Genomic DNA, 22,733 nt, shown 5'->3' on the forward strand with positions numbered 1-22,733 from the left:
AATGGTAACGAACCTAAGAAAGCGTTGTCATTCTCATCCAGCAGGTAGGTGCGGTTGTCGACGGCGTCTGAACGAACATGCCATGCAACAACGGAATGTTAGTTGATGAATGAGTTACAACATATATTAATGAGATTAACACATTCACTACCAGAACCCGCCTGGTGGGCACTTGTGAACGTTACTCAGATGCCGGACACCCCGTTAGGCGGGTGGTCGCTATACAAGCGGTTATAACAATCGGTTTCAGAGTGCTATTTTTTGCCTGGCAGTGAATGTGGTAGTATCGAACAATTTTAAATAAAACATTTTTATTACGACTATGATGACACAAGTACTGATGTGCCGACGGAAAGTTTCCAAAATTCTGAAATTTTTACACAGGAAAACTTCGGAAACTTTCCAAGCTTTGGATGGACAATTGTATGGATGAAAACTTTCCATTTCATAAATTTAAATTCCCTTTGTTTTTCGTGAAAGTCACGTGAATTTTTCAAGAAATTTAAGATATTTTTGGAAAGTTTCCGCAACTTGCACATCATCAGACACAAGTGTGAACGTATTCTCTAATTAAAATTTAATTATCTACATAATATGCCAGTAAGGTGTACTGTTTTATGAAAAATAAAAATACCTAACAGTAGTTTTATTGAATAGCTTATCGATGAGAATCATGCACATGCGTGATAAATGCTATACAAATAATTCCCATAGAATATGTGAATTATTTGTACATTGGCGATGTAATGGTACCGCCGAGTCTTTAGGATAATAACAATAAGGTCGTGGAGACCAACATTTTTTTGAAATCATTTAGGTAGTTCTTGGCAGCGCCGAAATTGACGAATTTGGCGCCCCCTTGGCCTTGGCTAAATTCGAACGTTTTCTGTCTGATGCACGCACGCACCACGTGATACCTCCATGATGTGCATCAAATACGAGCCTTAAAGACACCCTACACTGTCTAGCGTAGCGTAACGGGGCATTTTCGTGAGAACAATCATCAACAATAATTTACCTATTTTAGAAAAAAAAAAGTTTTTGAATCTTCTTTCGCGAAAATGCCCAACTATAGACAGCTACTCTTCGCAACGTTTGTACAACTGTGCTGCCATTTTCCATAGTAGCTATACAGAGTCCCCTTGAGTACATAAACACACCTCGGACACTGGCGATCAAATATATGAAAGAGTAGCGTTTCTAGCACACATTCTAAGCTCTTGTAGGTGAACGCGTACTATGCTTGTATTAGTGACATATGACAGGTCGACTTCGCTTTTTTGACAGGCGGTAACTGTGAGGTAACCGAGAGGGGGTGGGCGGCACTTTCAGCGGGGAGCGGGAGTGGCCATACTGTACGATAGTACTCTTTATTATACTGTGACATAAGGACAAGTGGTGTCTCACCGTCGGCCAGCAGCGTGAGGTAGTGCGGCGGCGCGGGCGTGGCGGCGAGCGCGACGCGCGGCGGCGTGGCGTCGCGCAGCGTCGTCACCAGCTCCAGGCACTGCCGGAACGACGGCCGCGCCTCCGCGTTGTAGCTCCAGCACTTCTGCAGGAGCTCGTAGCTGTATTGAAACAAAACCATTCAATGAATGCTAGGATAGTATAACCTGTTAATCATTTTAAAATATAGATTACTAGCTTTTGCCCGCGGCTTCGCTCGCGTTAAATTCGAAAATTGCGGATGCTCCATACTTATCCACCGCCATTTTAGGGAGGGAGGGGGGGGGGGGTTAGAAAGAGACAAAAAGTAGCCTATGTCACTCTCCAACCCTTCAACTATCTGCACTTAAAAAATCACGTCAATTCGTCGCTCCGTTTTGCCGTGAAAGACGGACAAACAAACAGACACACACACTTTCCCATTTATAATATTAGTATGGATAGATACTATAGGATAGATATATATATAATTTTTGGTTGACAACACTTAATCCGATTAAATTACGTAGGTTTTTTTGGTATGTTATCAGAAATGTTCAAACGTGTTTTTAATTTCTGCGCATATGTTTTGTCCCTCACTGATTCACTCGTACGACATGTCTACGTTCTACGTGTATATACTTACAAAAGTGAAGGACAGTTCGGCGGGCGATCCGGCGTACCGCCCGCGCGGATGTAGCCTAGCACTTCTCGGTTGGTGCGAGCTGGGTAAGGCTGTTGACCCAACGACAGGACCTGTAATCACATCCGACAGATTAGGATTAACTTCTTGGCTGGCGCGTTGGCCCAAAATGAGTTATGGTCTCCAACAACATGAGCTCATGAAGAAGAAAGTCAAACAAGCGCGTTCACCGATTCGCATCGTATGCTATGCGATTCGATGCTTCCTTTAGGGTAAATGTTAGAAGAATAAGTAGTTACCTCCCAGCAAAGCACGCCCCACGCCCACACATCGGACTGGCAAGAGAACACGCCATCCACGAGGCACTCCACCGCCATCCATCGCACTGGCAGCAATCCTGGACAAACGACAATCGTGTTAAAAGGCATTCGTTCAAGGAATTAACCGGTTCTCGAATGACTTCAAACATTCCGGCAGGTTGGGGTATAGGTAGCAATGGCGGCTTGTCAGCCACTTCCTACTCGTTGTAATTCTTTAATAAGTACCTACCACAATGACTCAATGAAAAAACATTGGAAAGATTTTCTACTCAGTCTTCTTTTTATTAAAAGTTTATTACTTGCTAGGACTAGGCGAGTATTGTTATATTCAATAAATTACCTGCTCAAATTAAAGCACTTGAGGGTAAGGAATTTACTCAAAAACTTAAAATTGGCTTCATGATCGTAGTTTCTATACCGTACATGAGTTTATGAGTTATACAGAAAACAGAATGACAAATAGTTAAATGTCTAATATAATATACCTATATATATTGTATAATGTAAGCTGTCGCACACAAGTCAAATTTTATAATTGTATTTTGTATACTGTTTAAAACAGTCGAAAAAGGTGATACAATTTGTCTTTTACATTGTCACGTAATTTATACCCTTTTTCTGTAAATAAAATATTATTTGTTTGTTTGTCAAAGCCGCTAATCTGCACCAGGCGGCCATTGGCCCGAGTAGCGATCAAACAAGTGCACGAAGTGCATTTACTCGGCTCGCAGAGAACATAAAGATGTTCTTTGATAGCTATACTTGCTCACCTTCACCCTCCTTCCTATAATAGTCATTCTTATAAATGTCCCTCGCGAGTCCAAAGTCTCCGATCTTCACAACTCGACCATTCGCCCGCGTAGCAACCAAACAGTTACGACAAGCCAAGTCGCGGTGCACAAAGTGCATCTCTTCGAGGTAGCGGCAGCCTTTGGTCACGTCCACGCACATGTTTAGCAGGTCCAAGAGCGTTAGCGATTCCGGTGTGTACTGCGGAGACAAAAGATATTATTGTTAAAAGTTTGGAAATCGGGATGATTACATTTTTTTGCACAGGACAGACAGGATATCAACTTGTGCTGAAAAACTAAGATTTTTATGTACGATGAAAAAGAGTGATTACTGATGTGCCGACGGAAAGTTTCCAAAATTCTGAAATTTTCACATAGGAAAACTTCGGAAACTTTCCATACTTTGTATGGATGGAAACTTTCCATTTGATAAATTTAAATTCCCTTTATTTTTCGTGAAAGTTTCGTGAATTTTTCAAGAAATTTAAATTGTTTCTGGAAAGTTCCCGCAACTTGCACATCACTAGGAGTGATTATTCCCTCGCTAGGTACAGTCGCGGAAATGATTGGGCTTCTTTACAAAAATGTTAATATGTAACTAAATCAGCAATGATGTCATTCTATCAACCCCTCAAGCGCCTTGTTCCAGATCTGTCCCAGGCAATTTAAACTGTAATTGACAGTTGGAAAGTTATTAATTCAGTAGCAAATTTTTGACGGCGTTCCAGGGGTTTAAACGCCTGTCGAATTTTCGATGAAAGCTCCTTCTCGTAGCAAGCGAGTTTTTAGGTGTCAGTTTTTCAAATGAAGAAAGCAGGCGAATGACATATACGAGAATGTATAAAGAGAGAAAGCTCTTCTAGAATTTTCGGAAGTCGGAACTAGTGTAGTGTGTAGATTAATACGAATAATTACCAGTGAAGCCCGCTTGGCTCGTAGATAGCTCAACAGGTCCCCAGCTTCCATCAACTCCATGATGATGTAATGCGGGTCGTTGTCGAGACACACGCCGAGTAGCCTCAAGATGTGCTCGTGCTTGAAGTTCGACATCAGCGCAGCTTCCTTTAGGAACTCGTTTTTTTCTTGCTCCGTCGCTCCTTTACGCAGCGTCTGTAGGTATAAATATTAGATAAGTACTAATACTACAGCAATTCCCGATAGGATTCGGAATGAATATATAAGGGGAAGCCTGAGAGTAGCGCCAGTGAGTCCAGTGACACATAAGGTGAGACGAAGCAGATTAGCATGGTATGGGCATGTAATGCGGAGGGATGAAAGCAATGTTATAAAACGAGTGGTAAAGATGAAGGTGGATGGCGACAACGGTAGTGGAAAGCCATAAGACAAGATGGATGGATTGTGTGCACAATGATATGAGAGTGAAAAGTGTTAAGTAGTATGGAAATGACGGCTGATAGAGAGGAATACATACATACATACAATCACGCCTGTATCCCATAAAGGGGTAGGCAGAGCACATGAACTATATACTCAAGTTTCAGTGCCACTGTTGGCAAAAAGGGGTTGAAATAAAACGAAATTGTGACATTGCAGTGACAGGTTGCCAGCCCCTCGCCTACGCCACAATTTAACCCATATAATGAATGATAGAGAGGAATGGAGGAGGGAAATCTGCTGCGCCGACCCCAAATAATGGGAACAGGGCAAGAGAATGATGACTAACGTCTACAGTAAGCTCAGTAATTAGGTTTTACAACAGCATTTCAAGTAGTCGAGAGCTTATAGGATAACCAATTAACGAATTTGGTGGATTCGTTGGTATTTGAATAGTTGACTCCAACATCTTCCCAAACTAGTCCGATTAATAGATGTCTACACAACTTGATCAGCGTAAACTGATCGCGTGCTCGCGTACAAACTTACATCTGCAGACGGGCACCATCTATATTTGAGATTAGGCATCCTGTAAGGTCTCTAAATAAAAAATCGACACGCACCTTTAGTGTCCGAGTTGTTTCCATCAATATGTCGCGCTACGTCCTCAAACACTTCTCCAAAGACACCCGATCCCAAGAATTTCATCAGTGTTTTTTTATACCACGTCGGTGGCAAACAGGTATACGGCCCGCCTGACGGAAAGCGGTCACCGTAACCTATGGACGCCTTCAACTCAAGGGGTGTCACATGCGCGTTGCCGACACATTAGAAATTTGTTCACTCGTTTTTTGAAGAACCGGGATCATCGGGAATACCTCGGCAGGGAACTTATTCCACAGCCGGAGCGTTCATGAGAGGCAATTCCTCTGAAACCGCACGGTGCGCGACCATTTAGGTTGCAAGGTGTGTGGATGAGCGCCCTGTCGGTGGCGAGCGGTGCGATGATGAAAAGTGGCCGTTGGCATCATTTCATTTCTTTCTTTATTTCATTTCATTTCTTTATTTACTATTTACACAGCATTACAGTTAGGACTAATACACTGTTAAACGATAACATGACATACTATAAGTACGTAAAACTAAAAATAAAATTAAAACATCATGTCAAACAGTGTGATCTGTGCATGACGAATGTGGCGTAGAATGCCTATGATTCTCATACACGGCGAAGGACCTGTAGAATGTTGAATGCCAACTAATCTAACACGTACCTTAACAGCGACTTTAGTGTCCGAGTTGTTTCCATCAATATGCAGCGCTACGCCCTCAAACACTTCTCCAAAGACACCCGATCCCAAGAATTTCGTCAGTGTGATCTGTGCATGACGAATATGGGGTAGAACGCCTATTTCTGCGTCTCATACACGACGAAGGACCTGTAGAATGTTGAATGCCAACTAATCTAACACGTACCTTAACAGCGACTTTAGTGTCCGAGTTGTTTCCATCAATATGCCGCGCTACGCCCTCAAACACTTCTCCAAAGGCGCCGGATCCTAAGAACTTCGTCAGAGTGATCTGTTCACGTCGGATGTGGGGTAGACTGGCAAGCTCCGCGTCTGACGGACAGTGGACGCCCTGCGAGATAGTAAATTCGCTCGCGTTAGGAAGAGACAAAAAGTAGCCTATGTCACTCTCCATCCCTTCAACTATCTCCACTTAAAATATCACATCAATTCGTTGCTCCGTTTTGCCGTGAAAGACGGACAAACAAACAGACACACACACTTTCCCATTTATAATATTAATATATAGTATAGTATAGTATGGATGCTATTTGGTATAAACTCGTAGATATTAGGGTAAATCGCCAATAAGTGGCCACCCTATACCTACTAAAAATGAATTCAGTTTACCTATAAACAGAGTTCGTTTTTCTATTACTGGCCACCACTCAATAACCGGCCATATTATGCTAAAATGGATTCTGTTCACTAATATTCAAAGTTCATTTTAGTACAAACTGGCCAGTTATTGGAACGAGGCCCGTTAGGTAACTGGCAATTTACATTAATACATAATATATGGTAGGTATATTCATAATTCAGCAATTCCCGTCAACTTTGTACAAAAATTAAGGGAAAAGTTAAATTTGTTTTTATTAATTCCTATTTTGTTACCAAGATTTTGTTGATGAATTGAGATTTTATTAAGTTTTATTTCGTCATTAAGGTTCTCTAGTATCTATATTTTCTTAATTATAACAATTATCCTGTATATATCTTACGAAAGTCGAATTATATTACTAAATAGGATCAATAGGAAATTAACTAACAAAATAGGATCAATTAAAATTTGCTGACGTGGCATTGTACAAAGTTGACGGGAATTGCTGTTTTATGTTTTGCCTGTACCTATTACAAAATTTTCTACGTATGGGGCCAACTGTAAAGTTTTGTTCCCCTACTTATTAGGTATTTAAATATGAAAAAAAAAACTACCTAGTTATGATAGTATAACGTGCCTAAAAAATAAAAAGTTAAAAAGAGTATTCCGATACCGGGAATCGAACCCGAGCCTCCTGGGTGAGAGCCAGGTATCCTAGCCACTAGACCATATCGGATGTTGGTAAGACGTGCGAAATTTGCCGTCGTGCTCGGAGAGATAACCGCTGTAAGATAAAAATAAGTTTTCTTGTGCGGAGTTTGTATTATTTTACACAAACTATTTTTAGCTATCTTTTCTTTGTTAACAGTTTAGACTGTAAATAAACGATATGAGCAGTTTATGCTGTGTATCTATGTGGAATTTTATTTAAAATGTTTTTGTAAAACTTGTAAAAAGTAATTATTAACTATCAGCATCCTTAGAATAGAACGCAGCAATGATGATTTAGTGTCAAATATATTGTTCAATCATAACTTTTGTGTTCCCGTGGCGTGGTTGGGTAAAAAGTTAAAAACACTAAAAATATCAGCGACTTTTAACAAAAAATACGTCTAACTATTATTTTTAACTCTTAGAACACTGAACTGAACTGTACTACTAATATGTATTCTGTGACTGAACGCTGAAACGTCAGGCAGGTCACGTACAGACAGCAACAAATATTAACGGCCAAATGACGGACTAAAACCTGTTAGGATTGAAAGATTTGTTCTCCTATTAGGATTGAAAGAGCTCGCGATTCTGAGTGGAAACCACAAAAATTTTCAAACCCAAAAAAAGTGGGACAACTTTGAAAAAAATGGCCCAGGTGTAGGTAACGGTCAACTTGAGGCTAACGGGTAACAATGAAATGCAGACTTACACTAACACAATGACAAAGTTTCAAACAGCTTTGGACAGCTAGCTCACCTGATTGTACAGTATATTGGTGGAGTGCCGTATGGGCAGCTGCCTCAGCGTAGCCAGTTCTACATCCGGACCCCGTCTCGGTACTGTGTTCAGCATCTGATTTTCTAAAGCAGTTTTCTTCTCGTTCCGTTTGTTGTAGGCTGTAATGATATAATTTTATTACTTCCCTCTTTAAAGAACGTGTTCTCAGACTAGGAAAATTATGGTATTTAATTTTGTGTGATTCTGTAGTTTGGGAACCTTATGCATAACGCCAATTTATTCGTTTAGGGCCACTTGCACCAACCACTTAACTCAGGGTTAGTGCAGGGCTGTCAACTGTCGGTGTTCCCCACGAAAGATGGCTGGGGGCGAAGGCAAATGTCGTGCGGTGTTCCACAGGGCTCGGTGTTGGGGCCGCTCCTGTGGAACATCGGATATGACTGGGTCCTACGCGGGGCCATTATGCCGGGGATCAGCGTCACGTGCTACGCTGATGACACCCTCGTGTCGGCCCGTGGCAGGACCCATAGGGAGGCGGCCCATCTCGCCACAGCAGGGGTGGCATATGCTGTCCACAGGATAAGAGCGATAGGCCTCGAGGTGGCTCTTCATAAGTCAGAGGTCCTGGTGTTCCACGGACCTCGAAACAAGCCACCGGACGGGGCACAGATCATTGTGGGAGGAACTTCCATCGCCGTCGGGTCGACGATGAAGTACCTGGGACTTGTCCTCGACGGTCGATGGAAGTTTGAGGAGCACTTCAAGCGCCTGGCTCCCAAATTAATAGCTGCAGCTGGAGCGCTGGGTCGAATCCTCCCAAACCTAGGCGGGCCAGGAGGGGCCTGCAGGCGGCTCTATGTAGGTGTGGTGCGCTCGATGGCGCTTTACGGGGCTCCTATTTGGGCAGACACCCTGAGACCTCGGAGTGCGGCCCTATTGCGTCGACCGCAGCGGGTCATAGCTCTCAGGGTGGCTCGAGCGTACCGCGACAACTCGCATGTAGCAGCCTGTCTGCTAGCCGGGAGCCCGCCATGGGACCTCGAAGCCAGGGCCCAGTCCGCGGTCTATTGGCGGTTGCTCACGGCGCGAAAGGAGGGAAACTGGCCTGCCCTCGGGAGGTCCGCCAGTGGCGTGAGGAGGCGCGGGACGACCTATACCAGCAATGGTTAGAGCGTCTGGAGATCCCGGGAGCTAGCCGGGACCTGGTGACCGCTGTTCGGCCCGTTCTGAAGGAATGGGTCGAACGCAAACATGGCGCACCCTCCTTCCACCTCACACAGCTCCTGACGGGGCACGGCTGCTTCGGATGGTACCTGTGTGAGAGGGTTGGACGAGAGCCGACCCCAGAGTGTCACCACTGTGACAGGGGAGCCGTGGACACGGCCAAACATACGCGCGAAGAGTGCCCTGCGTGGGCGGAGCCTCGCGCTGCCATGTCCACGGTGGTGGGCGGAGACCTCTCACTGCCGGCGTTAGTACGCCGCATGATTCGCAGTGAGGAGGCTTGGCGGCAGTGGCCACCTTCAGCGTCACTGTACTGACGCAGAAGGAGGCCGCGGAGCGAACGCGCGAGGACGATATAAATTCGCTCCCTCAGCGCCGACGCAGACCAGCTAGGCGGCGAAGAGCCTACGTGGCTCGTTTCCTGCCGCCATAGCGGGAACCTGTGGGTGATGGGTCGGGAGCCCCATCACCCGCCTGAAGAGGTTCGGGCTGGAAGGCCCTCTAGTGTTCCGAGGGCCTTCAGCGGAGAAGACTCTTAAAAGAGTCAAAGCGATGGGCCTGCAAGGGCAACGCTGACGGGGTATCGGAGGCCTGAAAACAAGTGCCCGAAACCCCGTCCAAAAAGCGAGCGGCGGAACACCCCAGGGGGTTTAGTCGGTGAGAGTCCGACATACCCACTGGCTTCTCCCGGGCCAGTGGGATCCATAACGGATTCCCCCTGGGTCAAAAAAAAAAAAAAAAAAAAAAGGGCTGTCAACTGTCAAATTCCATATAAAATGGTTGGTTAACCCTCCATTTTATGTTGGTGCAAGTCTATTTTTCAAGAAATAAATGAAATGGAATTGAGTACGGGGTGAGCAACTCGACGGGCGAAACTTTTTCTACTACGGTACCTAATCTGAAAATAAAAACATTTTGACTTCGGATAAGTAAAAAATCCATTAAAAAAAATGTCTGAGGAGTCCGAAGGTCGTAAATTCACCCTTTTACTGTGACATGTCTATTACTTAAGAACACACAGGCGGCCACGGCCAGTGCGGCCACAGCGACAGCGAGCGCCACCGGGTGGGGCCGCATGGCGGGCGCGAGCGGCGCGGCGTCGAGCTTACTGTGACATGTCTACTACTTACTGTAGAACACACAGGCAGCTACAGCGAGAGCGAGCGCGGCCAGTGCGGCCACAGCGATAGCGAGCGCCACCGGGTGGGGCCGCATGGCGGGCGCGAGCGGCGCGGCGTCCAGCTCAGCGGCCGGCGACAAGGCGCCCCAGCCGTAGCGGTTGTGCGCTTGGACCATGGCGGAGTAGCCTTCGGATACCTTGCCGGCACCGATTATCCAGTATGTATCTAATAACATAAAAAAAAAACTTCTTGTATTTGGCAGTGTTGGCATAGCATACGACTTTTTACACATATTTAAAGTCACACACAAGAGTCTGGTAAAATAGTAATTAATTAAAATGTGTGTCCAAGCGCGAGAACTTAAAGTTTTATATGGTTTAAATTAATTAAAAAAAATATTAATTAAAAAAAATATAAATTAAAAAAAAAAATTACCCTCAACTGGCATAAGTTCTTTGAGATTATGTTTTCATTTTTTTAAATACCCAAAGATACAAACTATAGACGAGCGTCAAGCAGTCCTTTGCACTTAAAAGGGCACCACATGACCACACTGTGTCTATACACCTACTCAATTTAAACCTGTTTGTACTAACCTGTCCCGTTGTGCAACAGTTCCAGGCCTTCTCGCACTATACGAGTCTTCAAATCATCGTCCAGGTCACTCGGCAGGTCCTTTAGCAGCTCCGATACATCCTTCGTCAAGCTTTCGTTGGCCTGGTATGACCTAAAAATGCACAATATTTTTACTAGTTACATATTGCTCGCGTTCTAGTGTACTCCTAAGTCACAGTATAATAAAGAGTACGTACAGTCGCCGTCATAAGTGATGATTTCTGTACCTTGCCGCTTTTAATCGTTTGACAACTTCGAATCAAATTTCAAACAAGACGTTAATGTGACAAAGTATAGAAATCAACACTTATTTATGCTGGTGACTGTACAGTCATCATCCTCCTTGCGTTATCCCGGCATTTGCCACGGCTCATGGGAGCCTCGGGTCCGCTTTGACAACTAATTCCAAGATTTAGCGTAGACACTGGACTGATGGCTGGTGACTGTACAGTATGTGGCCAATATGGCCACTCCCTGCTTCGCGTTGAAAGTGCCGCCCATCCGCTCTAGGTTACCTCACAGTTACCTCGCTATGAAGTCTTATCTCACTTACACAAGCATGGTACGCGTTCACCTCGTAGGAACGCACTTCTTTCATATACTTGATCGCCATTGTTCGACGTTTGCCTAATAATCTTGTATTAGTAGTTTGTTACCTGTGGTCTAAGACATCAAAGTCAAGTAAATGACGTGGAAATGAGAGCGTTAAGAAGCATGGCTGGTGTGAAGTTGAGTGTTAGGATCAGAAATAGCGTGATGAGAGAGAAGTGTGGAGTGGATGTAAATGTGGTGACAAAGATTAAGATGGGTACGTTAAGGTGGTTCGGGCATGTAGAGAGGATGTATGAGAGGAGATTAACGAAGAAAGTATATGAAAAAAGAGTGGAAAACCTAGACGAACTTTTCTTGATCAAATCGGGGAAATATTGCAAAAAGGCCAGGGGCCTGTTTCTCGAAAGGTACAAGTCTTGTATTACAAGTGTGCGAACTGTCAAATCGTATGGATTGTCATGAAAACACACTTGTAATACAAGGCTTGTACCTTTCGAGAAACGGGCCACAGGTCAGAAGTACTCGAAACCGACGTGCGTGTATGAGAAACGTTATGAAAGTGTGTGAAGCGAAAGTGGTTTGTCAGGATCGTAGTAAATGGAAATCCGTGATCTCTACCTACCCCTCTGGGAAACAGGCGTGATTGTATGTATGTATGTATGTTTGTTACCTGTGGTGCGGGCGGCCCCACACGCGATAGTGGTCGACGGCGGCGCCGCGCGGGTCGGGCTCGGCCCACCACGCGCGCGGCACGCGTGAGCCCAGCGCGTCCACCACGTCAACGTGTAGCGCGCCCACAGCCGCTGGCACGTCACCTGTCACATAAGTTCATAGGGTAAGAAAATACGTTAAAATATTTTTTTTTGTTTTTTTTAAGTAGTAACACTACTATATATAAATTATAAACTGAAATCTATAGATGGCAGCACCATCTCTCTCGCTATATCGTAATCCTGCAAAAGGATTCATATAGGAGATGCAAGCACAAGTTGCTCGCCCTTAGAGTTGGTCAAAGGCGCCTAGCCTTCAGAGATAACATACACTAGAGAAATTTCGACGGGTACCTCGGCGGTCGGGGTGGTGTAGCGGTTTATCACGTCAGCCGTGTTAGCTGAAGACCCGGGTTCGATTCCCGGCTTCGCCACCAGTGGGCTTGATCGCTTTTTCTTTAGTGTATGGTACTAACAGAACTCCCCAGGAGCACTCGGGTACGTGGGGTCGCTGTTCCCCAACAGCTCGCCACAAGCTGCCCTGCGTTGACTGATTGCACTGGTAAAACCAATGGGCGATGGGGTCGTCACATCCCTACGCCATTTGTAGTATTATTTATTTGTAATTGAAATGTTTGTAATGATGTGACTTGTATTTAATATTAATATTTATTCTAAATGTAATAATTGTTATTTAATTTTTAATGTTGAAATGATAAAAATAATAATTTTAAATATTTTTTTATGTTTAAATGTTTGTTTATATGTTAAAATGTGTGATAATAATGATAATATTATGGATTTTTTTATCTGAAATAAATGAATTTTTTATTTTTATTTAAGTATCTCGTCACCGGTGCAAAGATAAATATTATAAGATACAACGAAGACCTATTTAAGTTCAAAATAGCAATACCAGGACCTGACACATAAGAAATCCATCGCCCAACTGAAACTTACCAATAGTTTCAAAGCTGAACCGTTCGTCGTGTGGCCAGTGGTACGGCGGGCCGCCGGGCACGTACTGCAGGCGGAGGCGGAAGCGGTAGCGGGCGCCGGGGCGGAGCGGGCTGGCCGCCCACAGACCGTTGCGGTCCACCGAAATCGCGTCGTGCCATGCGTTGCCACCTGATTGGTTCATTTCTGAATATTCCACTGCATACCTGGATAAATTATAAAACAAAATCATATAAGGTAACCGTTTGGTTTATGTAGGCTATGTGATTTTGGTGCAGAAAGTGGCTAAGATTTTATTAACAAAGCAATAAGGCCTGATTTAGACGGTGTGTGAACTCGCATGCGATTTTAGTTTCATTGCGGGCTGTTGAGGTTACATATCATTTTCACAGCCATCAAATACCGCAATGTAGAACTAGAACTGGCTAGAACAGTACGAGCATGTGGTAAAAAATAGTGCTTTTTGTGTTAAGAAAAAGTTCAATTTATACGACGTAGGCGGTGGCCACAAAACCAGCAATTTATAAGCTTCAGCGATTTTCAGCGCGATGAGCGCAGGCAGAAGGTTGGTCCTCAGTTGCAGCAGAGAAAATACAATTGCCTGAACTGTGGTGCATCCACCACCTTCTTCTGTGATTATTAGAAACGTGGTACCAATATCAGAGTTCTTACTTATGCAATTTATACGACGTAGGCGGTGGCCACAAAACCAGTAGTTTATAAGCTTCAGCGGTCTTGAGGGCGACGGGTGCCGGCAGAGGGTAGGTCCTTAGTTGCAGCGGCGAGGAATCCGTAGATTGTGAACTGTGGTTGGAGAGCGCGCGGACCCAGACGGTGTATAATGTTGAAGGCGTTAGCCGTGTCATGTTCGCGCTGCCACCTTTTGACACCTCGAATGTGTTGTGTTCTAGAAAGAGAAGAGTTAAGTAAGTAGAAAATATATATCTGATATAGAATTCAGTTGGAGGTGGACTTGTATTTGACACGCTACCGTTATATACCTAATTACCTATTTGGATCGTCATTTGCCAAAATAAAACAGGATTTACCAAAACGTTACGATAAGGATAAAAAGGTTAGCTTGTTTAGAGGGCCAAAAAGATAACAGATGTCCCAATATAATTGGCAAATCATGTAACCTAATTAAAACACACAGTACTATATTCTGTCTTGGAAAGAAATGAAAGGTTTTGCCTATTGCACACTTGCACAGCCTGCCTTGTAAATTGCAAATTCTAATAAAATTGTTGTTAATGTTCGTTAAGTAATTAAATATGCATTAATTATACCCTTGAACTTGTGTTGTTCGGAGGCGTCTTCGGTCCTCCAGTGCAGCTCGTACCAGAAGCCAGGGTCGGGCTTCCACTCTACTCGCGCCAGCACCGGACTTAGCACTTTGAATGTCACTCCTTTTGGGGCCGTGGGAGCTAGAAGGTTTCAAATGGTTTTAGTTCTTAGGAAGTTACGTACAAGTACAGGTACAACTAGGTATATTAACCTAAATTACGGAGCTCCATCCAAACTTCCACCCCCCCACTTTAGTGAAGTGGGGTTTAGAAAGAGGCAAAAAGTAACCTATGTCTATGTGTGTAAGTGTATGTATGTGGTACACTATCCATCCCTTCAACCAGCTCTACTTAAAAATCATCTTCAATTTGTCGCTTCGTTTTGCCCCAAAAGACAGGCAAACAAACAGACACACACACTTTCCCATTTATAATATTAGTATGGATACTTCGTAAGATTTGAAAATAACCATAATTCTCACCTTCTGCAGCGGTTTGAAATACAACTGGCCACCCTGTGATAGGTTTGACCTCGTACAGCTTCTCGTAATAGTTGGTCGCTTCCACCGTCACCATGTACATTGTAAACGGCTTCAAATTCGGTATGGTTAAGTCCGTTTTAGTTGTCGTTAGAATAGGACATAGCTCTTTGTTACAAGCCCCTTCGTTTATAGTAGGCAAGCGATAGTGCACTGTGTACTCTGTTGAGGGCATGTTATACGTATCAGGGCAGCTTCTTGGTCTTCTTACAGGAGGTAAACGTAGAGTTAAACTACTCGCTGTAGTTGATATTACTTGAGGTACTAAAGTTCGAGGTTCTGCCGCAGCGAATAAACACTTATTTTGAGGATACTGCTGAGTCCCCGAATCTAATGCCATGATCTTGTAACCGTGCGAGGTTTTGACTTGCTCAATCTTATTTCTTTTATGTTTGTTCGTGTAATAAATTATTTTCTCTGTGGAATTGAACCAGTAGATGTATTTGCTATCGACCGTAATTGACATGGGGATGAAACCGTATTTTTTCTTGTCTGTGGCATCGACGACGGCTCTGCAACGGCAGCCTCTTAGATCGGCGGCCATGATGCGAGGCACCCAGGGGTCGACCCAGTACAGCTCGTGTTTGTCACCAGTTGTGTCCAGAACGAAAGTCCTGGCTACTTGAGGGCTTTCCGGGCAGTCGCAACCGTCCTTCAATTTTGTTTCTTCAGTTAGATTGAAGAACTTTGTGATATTCTTTCCGTCTGTCGTGGACGTCATTAATGTTCCTAAACCTGGATAGTTGCTTTCTTCGTACCAGTACAGTGACCTAAAAATAGAAAAGTAAATAGGTCAAAATTTTGGCTAGCATATAAAACCTCAACCTTGGACTTAGCAAGGTAGAAGCTGATTAAATAGAGGCTACCCTACGAGGTCCGAACTCCAAAGTTTCTTAGGGTCTCTTACCTCTGCGAAGGGACGACTTGTAGACTGTAGACAGGGTTCTTGCTAGCGAACAGCCAGCGGAGCCTAGGCCTTGTGTTTATCACGGCCAAGTCGGCACGGTACACCACATAGCTCTCTGATACTGAGGTGATTTCTGACTGCGCGTGGTACACCGAGCGGCTCACCCAGTCTGTGCAGATGCTGGTCGCTGTCCCGTTTATTGAAGCCAACTGGAAGAGAATATACATATGTATCGATTGGAGCTGTTGCTGCTAAGTACGAGAATGACGCTTATCGAGGCGAGGGATTTGTATAGGTTTGTATTTCGCTCAACAGAATTTAAGTAGATCGAAGATTTTGAGAAGCTCTTGGGAGGATATGAAGACTTTAGGCATGACGTAGGTTGCGCTAATATACCAGAAGCATAATTTCAGAAGTATTTACCTTGAAATGGTTTATATTTCACTCGCATCAGAATCCAGATCAATGATTTTGAGAAACTCTTGGGAGGATATCAACACTTTGGGCATGGGACTCACATATAGGGCATGCAGAACCGGAGGCGGTTCCAAGAATTCCATTTCAGCGCCGGTTCCTAAATTTTAGTCTACTTTCCTTAGCCACCATAAAACTACCAGGATTTCCTGGGAATTCGAGAATCGGGAAATACCGAGAGCATGCCCTACTCACATAGTTTGTGGAAGCTGAGCTATCAAATACCAAAAATAATTTCCGAAGTTTTACCTTAAAATGTCCACTAGCGTTGATCTTCGACGAGAATATCTCATCCAAATTATTCGCCCAGTACACCACATTCTCTTCAATAGACACAGCGAAGTCGACAGGTGTCCCAGTACTTTTCGGAATCGTTTCGCTCTCTCCAGAGTCCAAGTCAACGATTTTGAGGAACTCTTGGGAGGATATCATGACTTTGGGGATGGGGCTGACGTGGTTGGTGGCTGTTGCGATGGTTGAGTAGTTGCCGAAACCTGCGTCGGTGAATGCTCGGACCTGGGAAGGTAAAACATGGTAATTTTGGTACTGAGTTTGAAGATGGTCCGTACGAGTAATTTGTTATTTGGTGATTGTTAACCGAAAGCTGGCTAATAGAATGAACGAAATTTTCCTTTTGTGAGTGATACCTATCAGAATACCTACAGTCAGAGCTTTCTTTCATTAATTCATCCATTTTTGCCAGTTGGGGTAAAATCGGCCGCGGGCGGCAACATGCGGAAGAGCTGTTCCAGTGAGCGATAAGACATATTATGACGTTAAGTTAGTTACACTTAGCTACTACATCCATACATTTAAGTTTGGAATTCGCTTTCCGTGATGATTCATGTTGCCTGGGAAGTTGCAAGGGATAGAAAGGCATGGAAAAATTTCCCATCCAGAATCATTTCGTCGTAAGAGCTTACGACATTAAGCACTGAAGAAACCTAAGCCAACACCTACACCGGGCCAAACGACGCAACGGAGCCACGCAGTTACGTCATCGCCAAATCAATTGTTTAGTTTTAAACTTTATTGTTTGTTTTTTTTTTCATGTTCTTACATACTGTTTTTTTCTCTTATGTTATCTAAGTTTCGTGACGCATTGGTTTTACTGTAATGTCATGTAAACATGTTTTTACTAATAAATAATAATAAATAATAAATAAATAATAAGCAAGGAGGATCATATGTATACCTGGAAGTAATAAGTGGCTCCAGCGGTAAGAGGGACAACGAGCTGCGTGTGAGAAGGCGCGAGTCGGTTCCCGCACGCGGGTGCGGCTACGGGCGGCGCCGTCCAGCAGCGCGCTTCGTACCCGCGCACGACTCCGTTCGCGTGCGCGGGTGGCTCCCAGCGGAATATTGCTGATAAAGCGCCTCCACTGTGGAAATAAACCATATAAGATATTCAGTAAACTTTAATCAGAACTTTATACGCCTATGACAAATAACTTAAAGGACCATATGTAGGTACTAGCTAGGTATCTATTTATGTATCTTAACGTGGCCATATTGGCGCGCGCGCTGACATTGCGTCCGTAAGTAAACCGTCACGTCCTTTGCGTTGTACGGTGGATTGTTCAACTTGTTCTCATTATATTGTCTTCGGTTACCGCGATAGTTACTCATTAAATAAAACTATGGAAACGGATTAAATCGCGTATATAATGGAAATGTTCTCAATGTTCTCATTAGTTGGATTCCCTTTACATACCCAGAACAGGTTGACCACCTAGTGTGAAGCGGAAGATCCAGTATTTTTCTCAGACTAGAACGATAATGTGGAGTGAAGATCCCTCTACCAGTCCTATGAGACCTATCTTTCAACTGTCCATGAAGGTGTACATCCCAAGGCTATAAGGTACCTGCTAGTCCACTGCGTGTAAACGCGCGGCTGCCGCGGCGGCGACGGCGCAGCCTGCGGGGAATGCCGCCGCGCGCGCGCCGACGCGCTGCCGCCCCAGTGCGTGTGCGCCCTAACGGTCACCTCCACTGCGCTGTATGGCGGGATGTTGTGCGTCTTGTTTGATTGCACTTCCAGCCATGGCACATCGATGGTTTTCTAGAAAAGAAAATTAATTTAATAAATATGATTCAATCGCGAGAGAGTCCCTAGTGCAATAAGGACGATGTTGTTTTAAATTCAAAGAGTAATTAGTCTTTACTGCAGAAGAAGGTAGGCATCGCTCATCACAAATATCCCGCATTATACAGCAGTTCTCGAAAAGTTTGTACAAAAATTAAGGAAAAAGTTAAATTTGTTTTATTATTCCTTTTTTGTTACCAAGATTTATTTCATGAATTGAGTTTTTAGTAAGTTTTATTTGATCATTAAGGTTCTCTGGTATCTATATATATTTCTTTAATTATAATAATTATCCTGTATATATCTTACGAAAGTCGACTTATATCACTAAATGTTGGTAACAAAGTAGGATCAATTAAAATTTGCTGACGTGGCTATGTACAAAGTATTCGGGAACTGCTATATAATGAGATAAAAGTAGGATCAATTTGCCTGACAAGCCTTATACGATCGACCTACCCCCTTTTAGGAATACAGGCGCGAGTTTATGTATGTTACCTCAATCTTCAGTAGCCCTGAGAAGTTAAGACCGACGTCATAGTAGACACGACTGTTGTTGACATTGACTTCAGCGGCAGGGTTCCAGGGCTCGTTAAAACGACCCCACACTTTAATACACAGCCAAGAAGGATACTTAATAGTCTCATAAGTAACTCCATATTAACATCCTGGATGTTTTCAGAGGCTGGCAAGATATTTACCTCAATCTTAAGTATCCCTGAGAAGTTAAGACCGACATCATAGTAGACGCGACTGTTGTTGACATTGACTTCAGCGGCCGGGTTCCAAGTCACGTTGAAGCGGTCCCATACGCCCGACACATCGATGGAGGAAGCGTTGATGGTGTCCGGAATGGCTATCAGGGATTCTGTGGACAGAAACATTAATGTTAAAATAGTTTTTCAGGGAGATTGCTTTTTAGCTTCGAATACAGTGACTTAATTCTTTGACCGCTAAAGACGTCAACGACACCACTAGGTACAGCCCGATTTCAACTTTCGTGCATTCTGACAAGGAATTCCCCAATTCATCGATGGTAATATTTCTAACGTTGTCTGTGATACATTCTATTTAACCTCGGTATCGTATCTGTGCAGAGAACGAAGTGAAATGCAGTCCATGCACACACTGAACGCGCGCTGTCAGCAGTGCACTTGACCCAGTAGGGTCAGGCGCAGCCCAACCTTTTACATGCAGCAGTGCCTTTGACTTGACACTGTATTAGGGTCAGGAGTAGCCCGAAATTCTTACATCTGTAGGATTCTTGAATCTGTAGGATCGGGCGCAGGCCCCTTACATGGAGCAGTACCCTTAACCCTGTGAGGTCGGACACTAGTTCACATTTTTCTGTCTGTACGTATATATGTGTTATGATGTGTTTGGTGGACGTAGAACGACGTAGATATTCTGTTCGTCAGGCGATGTTTGTTTGTGTGTGTGTTGTATGCTCCGCCGTGTTGCGGCCCTCGAAGTCTGACACGATACACGTGGTAATGTGTGTGAGAGTAGTGTTAGTGGATCATCTTGTAGTGTGGTGTGTGGGCACTGACCGCTGTGCACGTGAGGCGTGGGGTCGCGCACGGCGATGACGTGCACGCGCGCCACCAGCTCGGCCGTGTTGCGGCCCTCGAGGTCGGACACTACCGCGCGCGACGCGTCCGCCACCCACACCAGCCGCCCGCTGTAGTAGCACAGCGAGCCCCGCGTGGCCGTGCCGTCGAGACGAGACACCAGCGAACCCGAAACCTGATAAAAACAGAAAGAATCCCTTTAACATAAATATAACACCTCTTCATTTGTGGTGCGCGTGCCACGGACGCTGCAGGACGCCGTCGCCAGTGCGGACTTCTAGCCGAAGGGTGTGGTGTGGTATTTCGGCGGTTCCGGGGCAACCACACCGAGTTAGACGACGCAACGGAGCCAAGCTGTTACGTTGTCAGCCAAATCTAATGTTTAATATGTGATATATTTTTGTATTTATCTTCAGTTTGTATCATGTTTTGTATTTTGTAGTTTCACAGAGCCTTGATAAAATAAAAATAAATAGGTAACCCAGCATGCTATGTGTGCTGGCATTTCAAGGAGCCAAACTTGACCAAATGTCACTTTCCAAGAGCAAATGCTCAAGTTACCAACTACAAAATTATAAGACAGACTCGCTTGCTCTTTACGGAGCTACACTTTTTGACACCTAAGTAATCCTATAAATGTGTAAATATTTGACGTATTCCCTCGATTTCTCAATGGTCCTCAAAATCCTGACCAGAAATAGTTATTTGTTATACAAGGGGGCAAAGTTGTATTTTAACGCCGAGTGTGGAATTGAAAAACGAGCAAGCCACGAGCGAAGCGAGTGGTTCGAAGATAGAATCCTGAACTTGCGAGTTTTTTAACACACGAGAAGTAAAATACATTTGCACTCGAGTGTAACACAAAACTTTTCCCCTCACTGTAGCGAGGAAACTACAACGCAAAAAATGCCGTTATCACTGCTTTCAGTGGTTCATCAGGTAGTAAATCATCTTTATTACTAGATTCACCTACTTTTATCAATTTTAAAGCAGTTAATTTGACTTTATTCAAGGTCAAATTACTTTACCCACTAGTGGATAAAATGCGTTTTTACCCGCTGGTATTAAAGGACAAAACACGGGTTTCCGAGCTAGTGAGGGGAAAAGGAACTAACCATTTGTCCCAACCATGACGGCGATTTTTGAATCTCGCATACGGGATTTTGTCACTAAAATACCGGTTGAAAACGGTGACTTGCCCATTATTTTCAGTGACAATTCAATTCTGAATTCGAACTCGTGAGACTCAAAAATCGGCCCGCATCTTCGAGAAATCGAGGAACATGGCTAAAGTAGTTACAAACTCAAGTAATCAAAAACTACACTAGCCTCATTCACACTCTGTGAGATTTGGTCCGCAGTTCTTGCGCGATGTAGTTCCGAACCGTCGTAGCTTCGCACCAGCCAGTACAACCACTTCTGTTCCAAGTCAGCTGTGAGGCCCATCACTAAAACAAAACAAAACAAAACATACCGATCAAAGATTGCTTATATAATGTATGTTGAATCCAGCCAGCTACGCAGAGGTTATTATAACGTGGTTTTCAAAAACACATCACTCCACGCAATTTTTGAATTGATCTTTGGCCAATTGGTGTCATTGGTTGCAGGGGTTGATTACTTCCGTGGTGAATGACATACATCGATCCCAGCGCGCCTTCACGAACGGCAAAGAGGATGAAACGCCGGAGTGGGTTTAGTGGGTAGGGCCAAGTTTCCCCCCTCTCGCTAGGGGAGGGGAAAGAAACGGCGAGTTCCACACATCGTGCGTAACTGCATTCCCACTCCGTCAAAAAAAGGGGTTGATTACTTTTAGACTGCACGAGTTCCTTTAGTTATCATAGACAAGGTTTTACTTCAACCTGACCTAGAAGGGGAAACGCAACAAAGACCATATTCTTACCCTGCTTCCCACTAAATAACTGAGCCGGGTAGTACACCATCCGCTTCTCGCCATTGAGCCGCGCCGCTTCCACGGCGTGCCCAGTATTCCAATAAATGTACGCTCCCAGTGAGTCGATGGTCAGCTCTTTGGCTACGGTGACTATGGGGACTGGTTCTCGATTACTGCCGTCTAGGTTTCCTCGGGTGATCTAGGGGAGAAGTCAAATATGAGACATTTATTAGCGACTAGAAAGAGAAAAGTTAGCCTATGTTACTCTCCATCCCTTCAACTATATCCACTTAAAAAATCAAGACAATTCGTCTCTCCGTTTCGCCGTGAAAGATGGACAAACAAACAGACACACACACTTTCCCATTTATAATATTAGTATGGATTATCAATTTGTACCCACCAGCTTTTGTCTAAATTAAGGGGTTAAAATTGTAGACTAGATAAGAAATTTTGCAATTATAATGGTTTCGACTCTGCGGGCCTAGAAAGAATTTATCACCCTGTTTGTCGCATCGCATCTCGTGTATTTTTTTGAAAATTGAAAATTTTACACTTAGTAGTTTCGGAGAGGGGGGGGGGTCATTTTTTGCTTATTTTCTTAAATTACTTGACAACTAATTTACTAAAAATTATAAAAAAAAAATATTTTTGAAATACTTATAAAAAGCTCTTTCATTTGATATGTAACACAATATAGTTCTAGAAACTTTGATTTTTAATTTTCACTTTTACCCCCCAAAAGTGGCCCCTATAATTGAATTTTCTTAATTTAAATTACATGTCCGTCTTTGGGTCACAGGTTTACATATGTGTGCCAAATTTCAAGTTAATCGGTTTGGTAGTTTCGGAGAAAATTGCTGTGACAGACGGACAGACAGACACACGAGTGATCCTATAAGGGTTCCGTTTTTCCTTTTTGAGGTACGGAACCCTAAAAA

At 43.9% G+C, this 22,733-nt stretch overlaps 1 protein-coding gene and 2 non-coding genes across 4 annotated transcripts in view; 1 reads left to right on the forward strand and 2 right to left on the reverse strand.

Annotated features, from left to right (window-relative positions):
• Positions 1–22,733, reverse strand: part of LOC125229705 (proto-oncogene tyrosine-protein kinase ROS) — a 56,425-nt gene that overhangs the window by 1,040 nt on the left and 32,652 nt on the right. The window contains exons 15-37 of one of the 2 annotated variants that reach the window (XM_048134608.1): positions 21,802–21,991; positions 21,228–21,346; positions 19,878–20,073; positions 19,029–19,195; positions 18,107–18,303; positions 17,437–17,623; positions 16,491–16,757; positions 15,768–15,976; positions 14,804–15,630; positions 14,325–14,462; positions 13,708–13,942; positions 13,039–13,241; positions 12,039–12,183; positions 10,798–10,928; positions 10,211–10,426; positions 7,875–8,014; positions 5,991–6,155; positions 4,095–4,289; positions 3,159–3,378; positions 2,368–2,465; positions 2,072–2,181; positions 1,408–1,568; positions 14–67 (exon numbers count right to left, since the gene is read on the reverse strand). In XM_048134608.1, coding sequence (XP_047990565.1) covers positions 14–67; positions 1,408–1,568; positions 2,072–2,181; positions 2,368–2,465; positions 3,159–3,378; positions 4,095–4,289; positions 5,991–6,155; positions 7,875–8,014; positions 10,211–10,426; positions 10,798–10,928; positions 12,039–12,183; positions 13,039–13,241; positions 13,708–13,942; positions 14,325–14,462; positions 14,804–15,630; positions 15,768–15,976; positions 16,491–16,757; positions 17,437–17,623; positions 18,107–18,303; positions 19,029–19,195; positions 19,878–20,073; positions 21,228–21,346; positions 21,802–21,991 — 4,570 coding nt within the window. The remainder of the gene's footprint in view (positions 1–13; positions 68–1,407; positions 1,569–2,071; positions 2,182–2,367; positions 2,466–3,158; positions 3,379–4,094; positions 4,290–5,990; positions 6,156–7,874; positions 8,015–10,210; positions 10,427–10,797; positions 10,929–12,038; positions 12,184–13,038; positions 13,242–13,707; positions 13,943–14,324; positions 14,463–14,803; positions 15,631–15,767; positions 15,977–16,490; positions 16,758–17,436; positions 17,624–18,106; positions 18,304–19,028; positions 19,196–19,877; positions 20,074–21,227; positions 21,347–21,801; positions 21,992–22,733) is intronic. The other variant, XM_048134609.1, reaches the window with a different exon arrangement.
• Trnae-cuc lies at positions 7,069–7,140 on the reverse strand. The gene has a single exon. It is a non-coding gene; the product is annotated as a tRNA-Glu (tRNA).
• On the forward strand, positions 12,439–12,512 carry Trnat-ugu. Its single transcript has one exon. It is a non-coding gene; the product is annotated as a tRNA-Thr (tRNA).

The sequence above is a fragment of the Leguminivora glycinivorella genome, chromosome 9 (assembly GCF_023078275.1).
Source record: "Leguminivora glycinivorella isolate SPB_JAAS2020 chromosome 9, LegGlyc_1.1, whole genome shotgun sequence".
Lineage (NCBI taxonomy): Eukaryota > Metazoa > Arthropoda > Insecta > Lepidoptera > Tortricidae > Leguminivora > Leguminivora glycinivorella.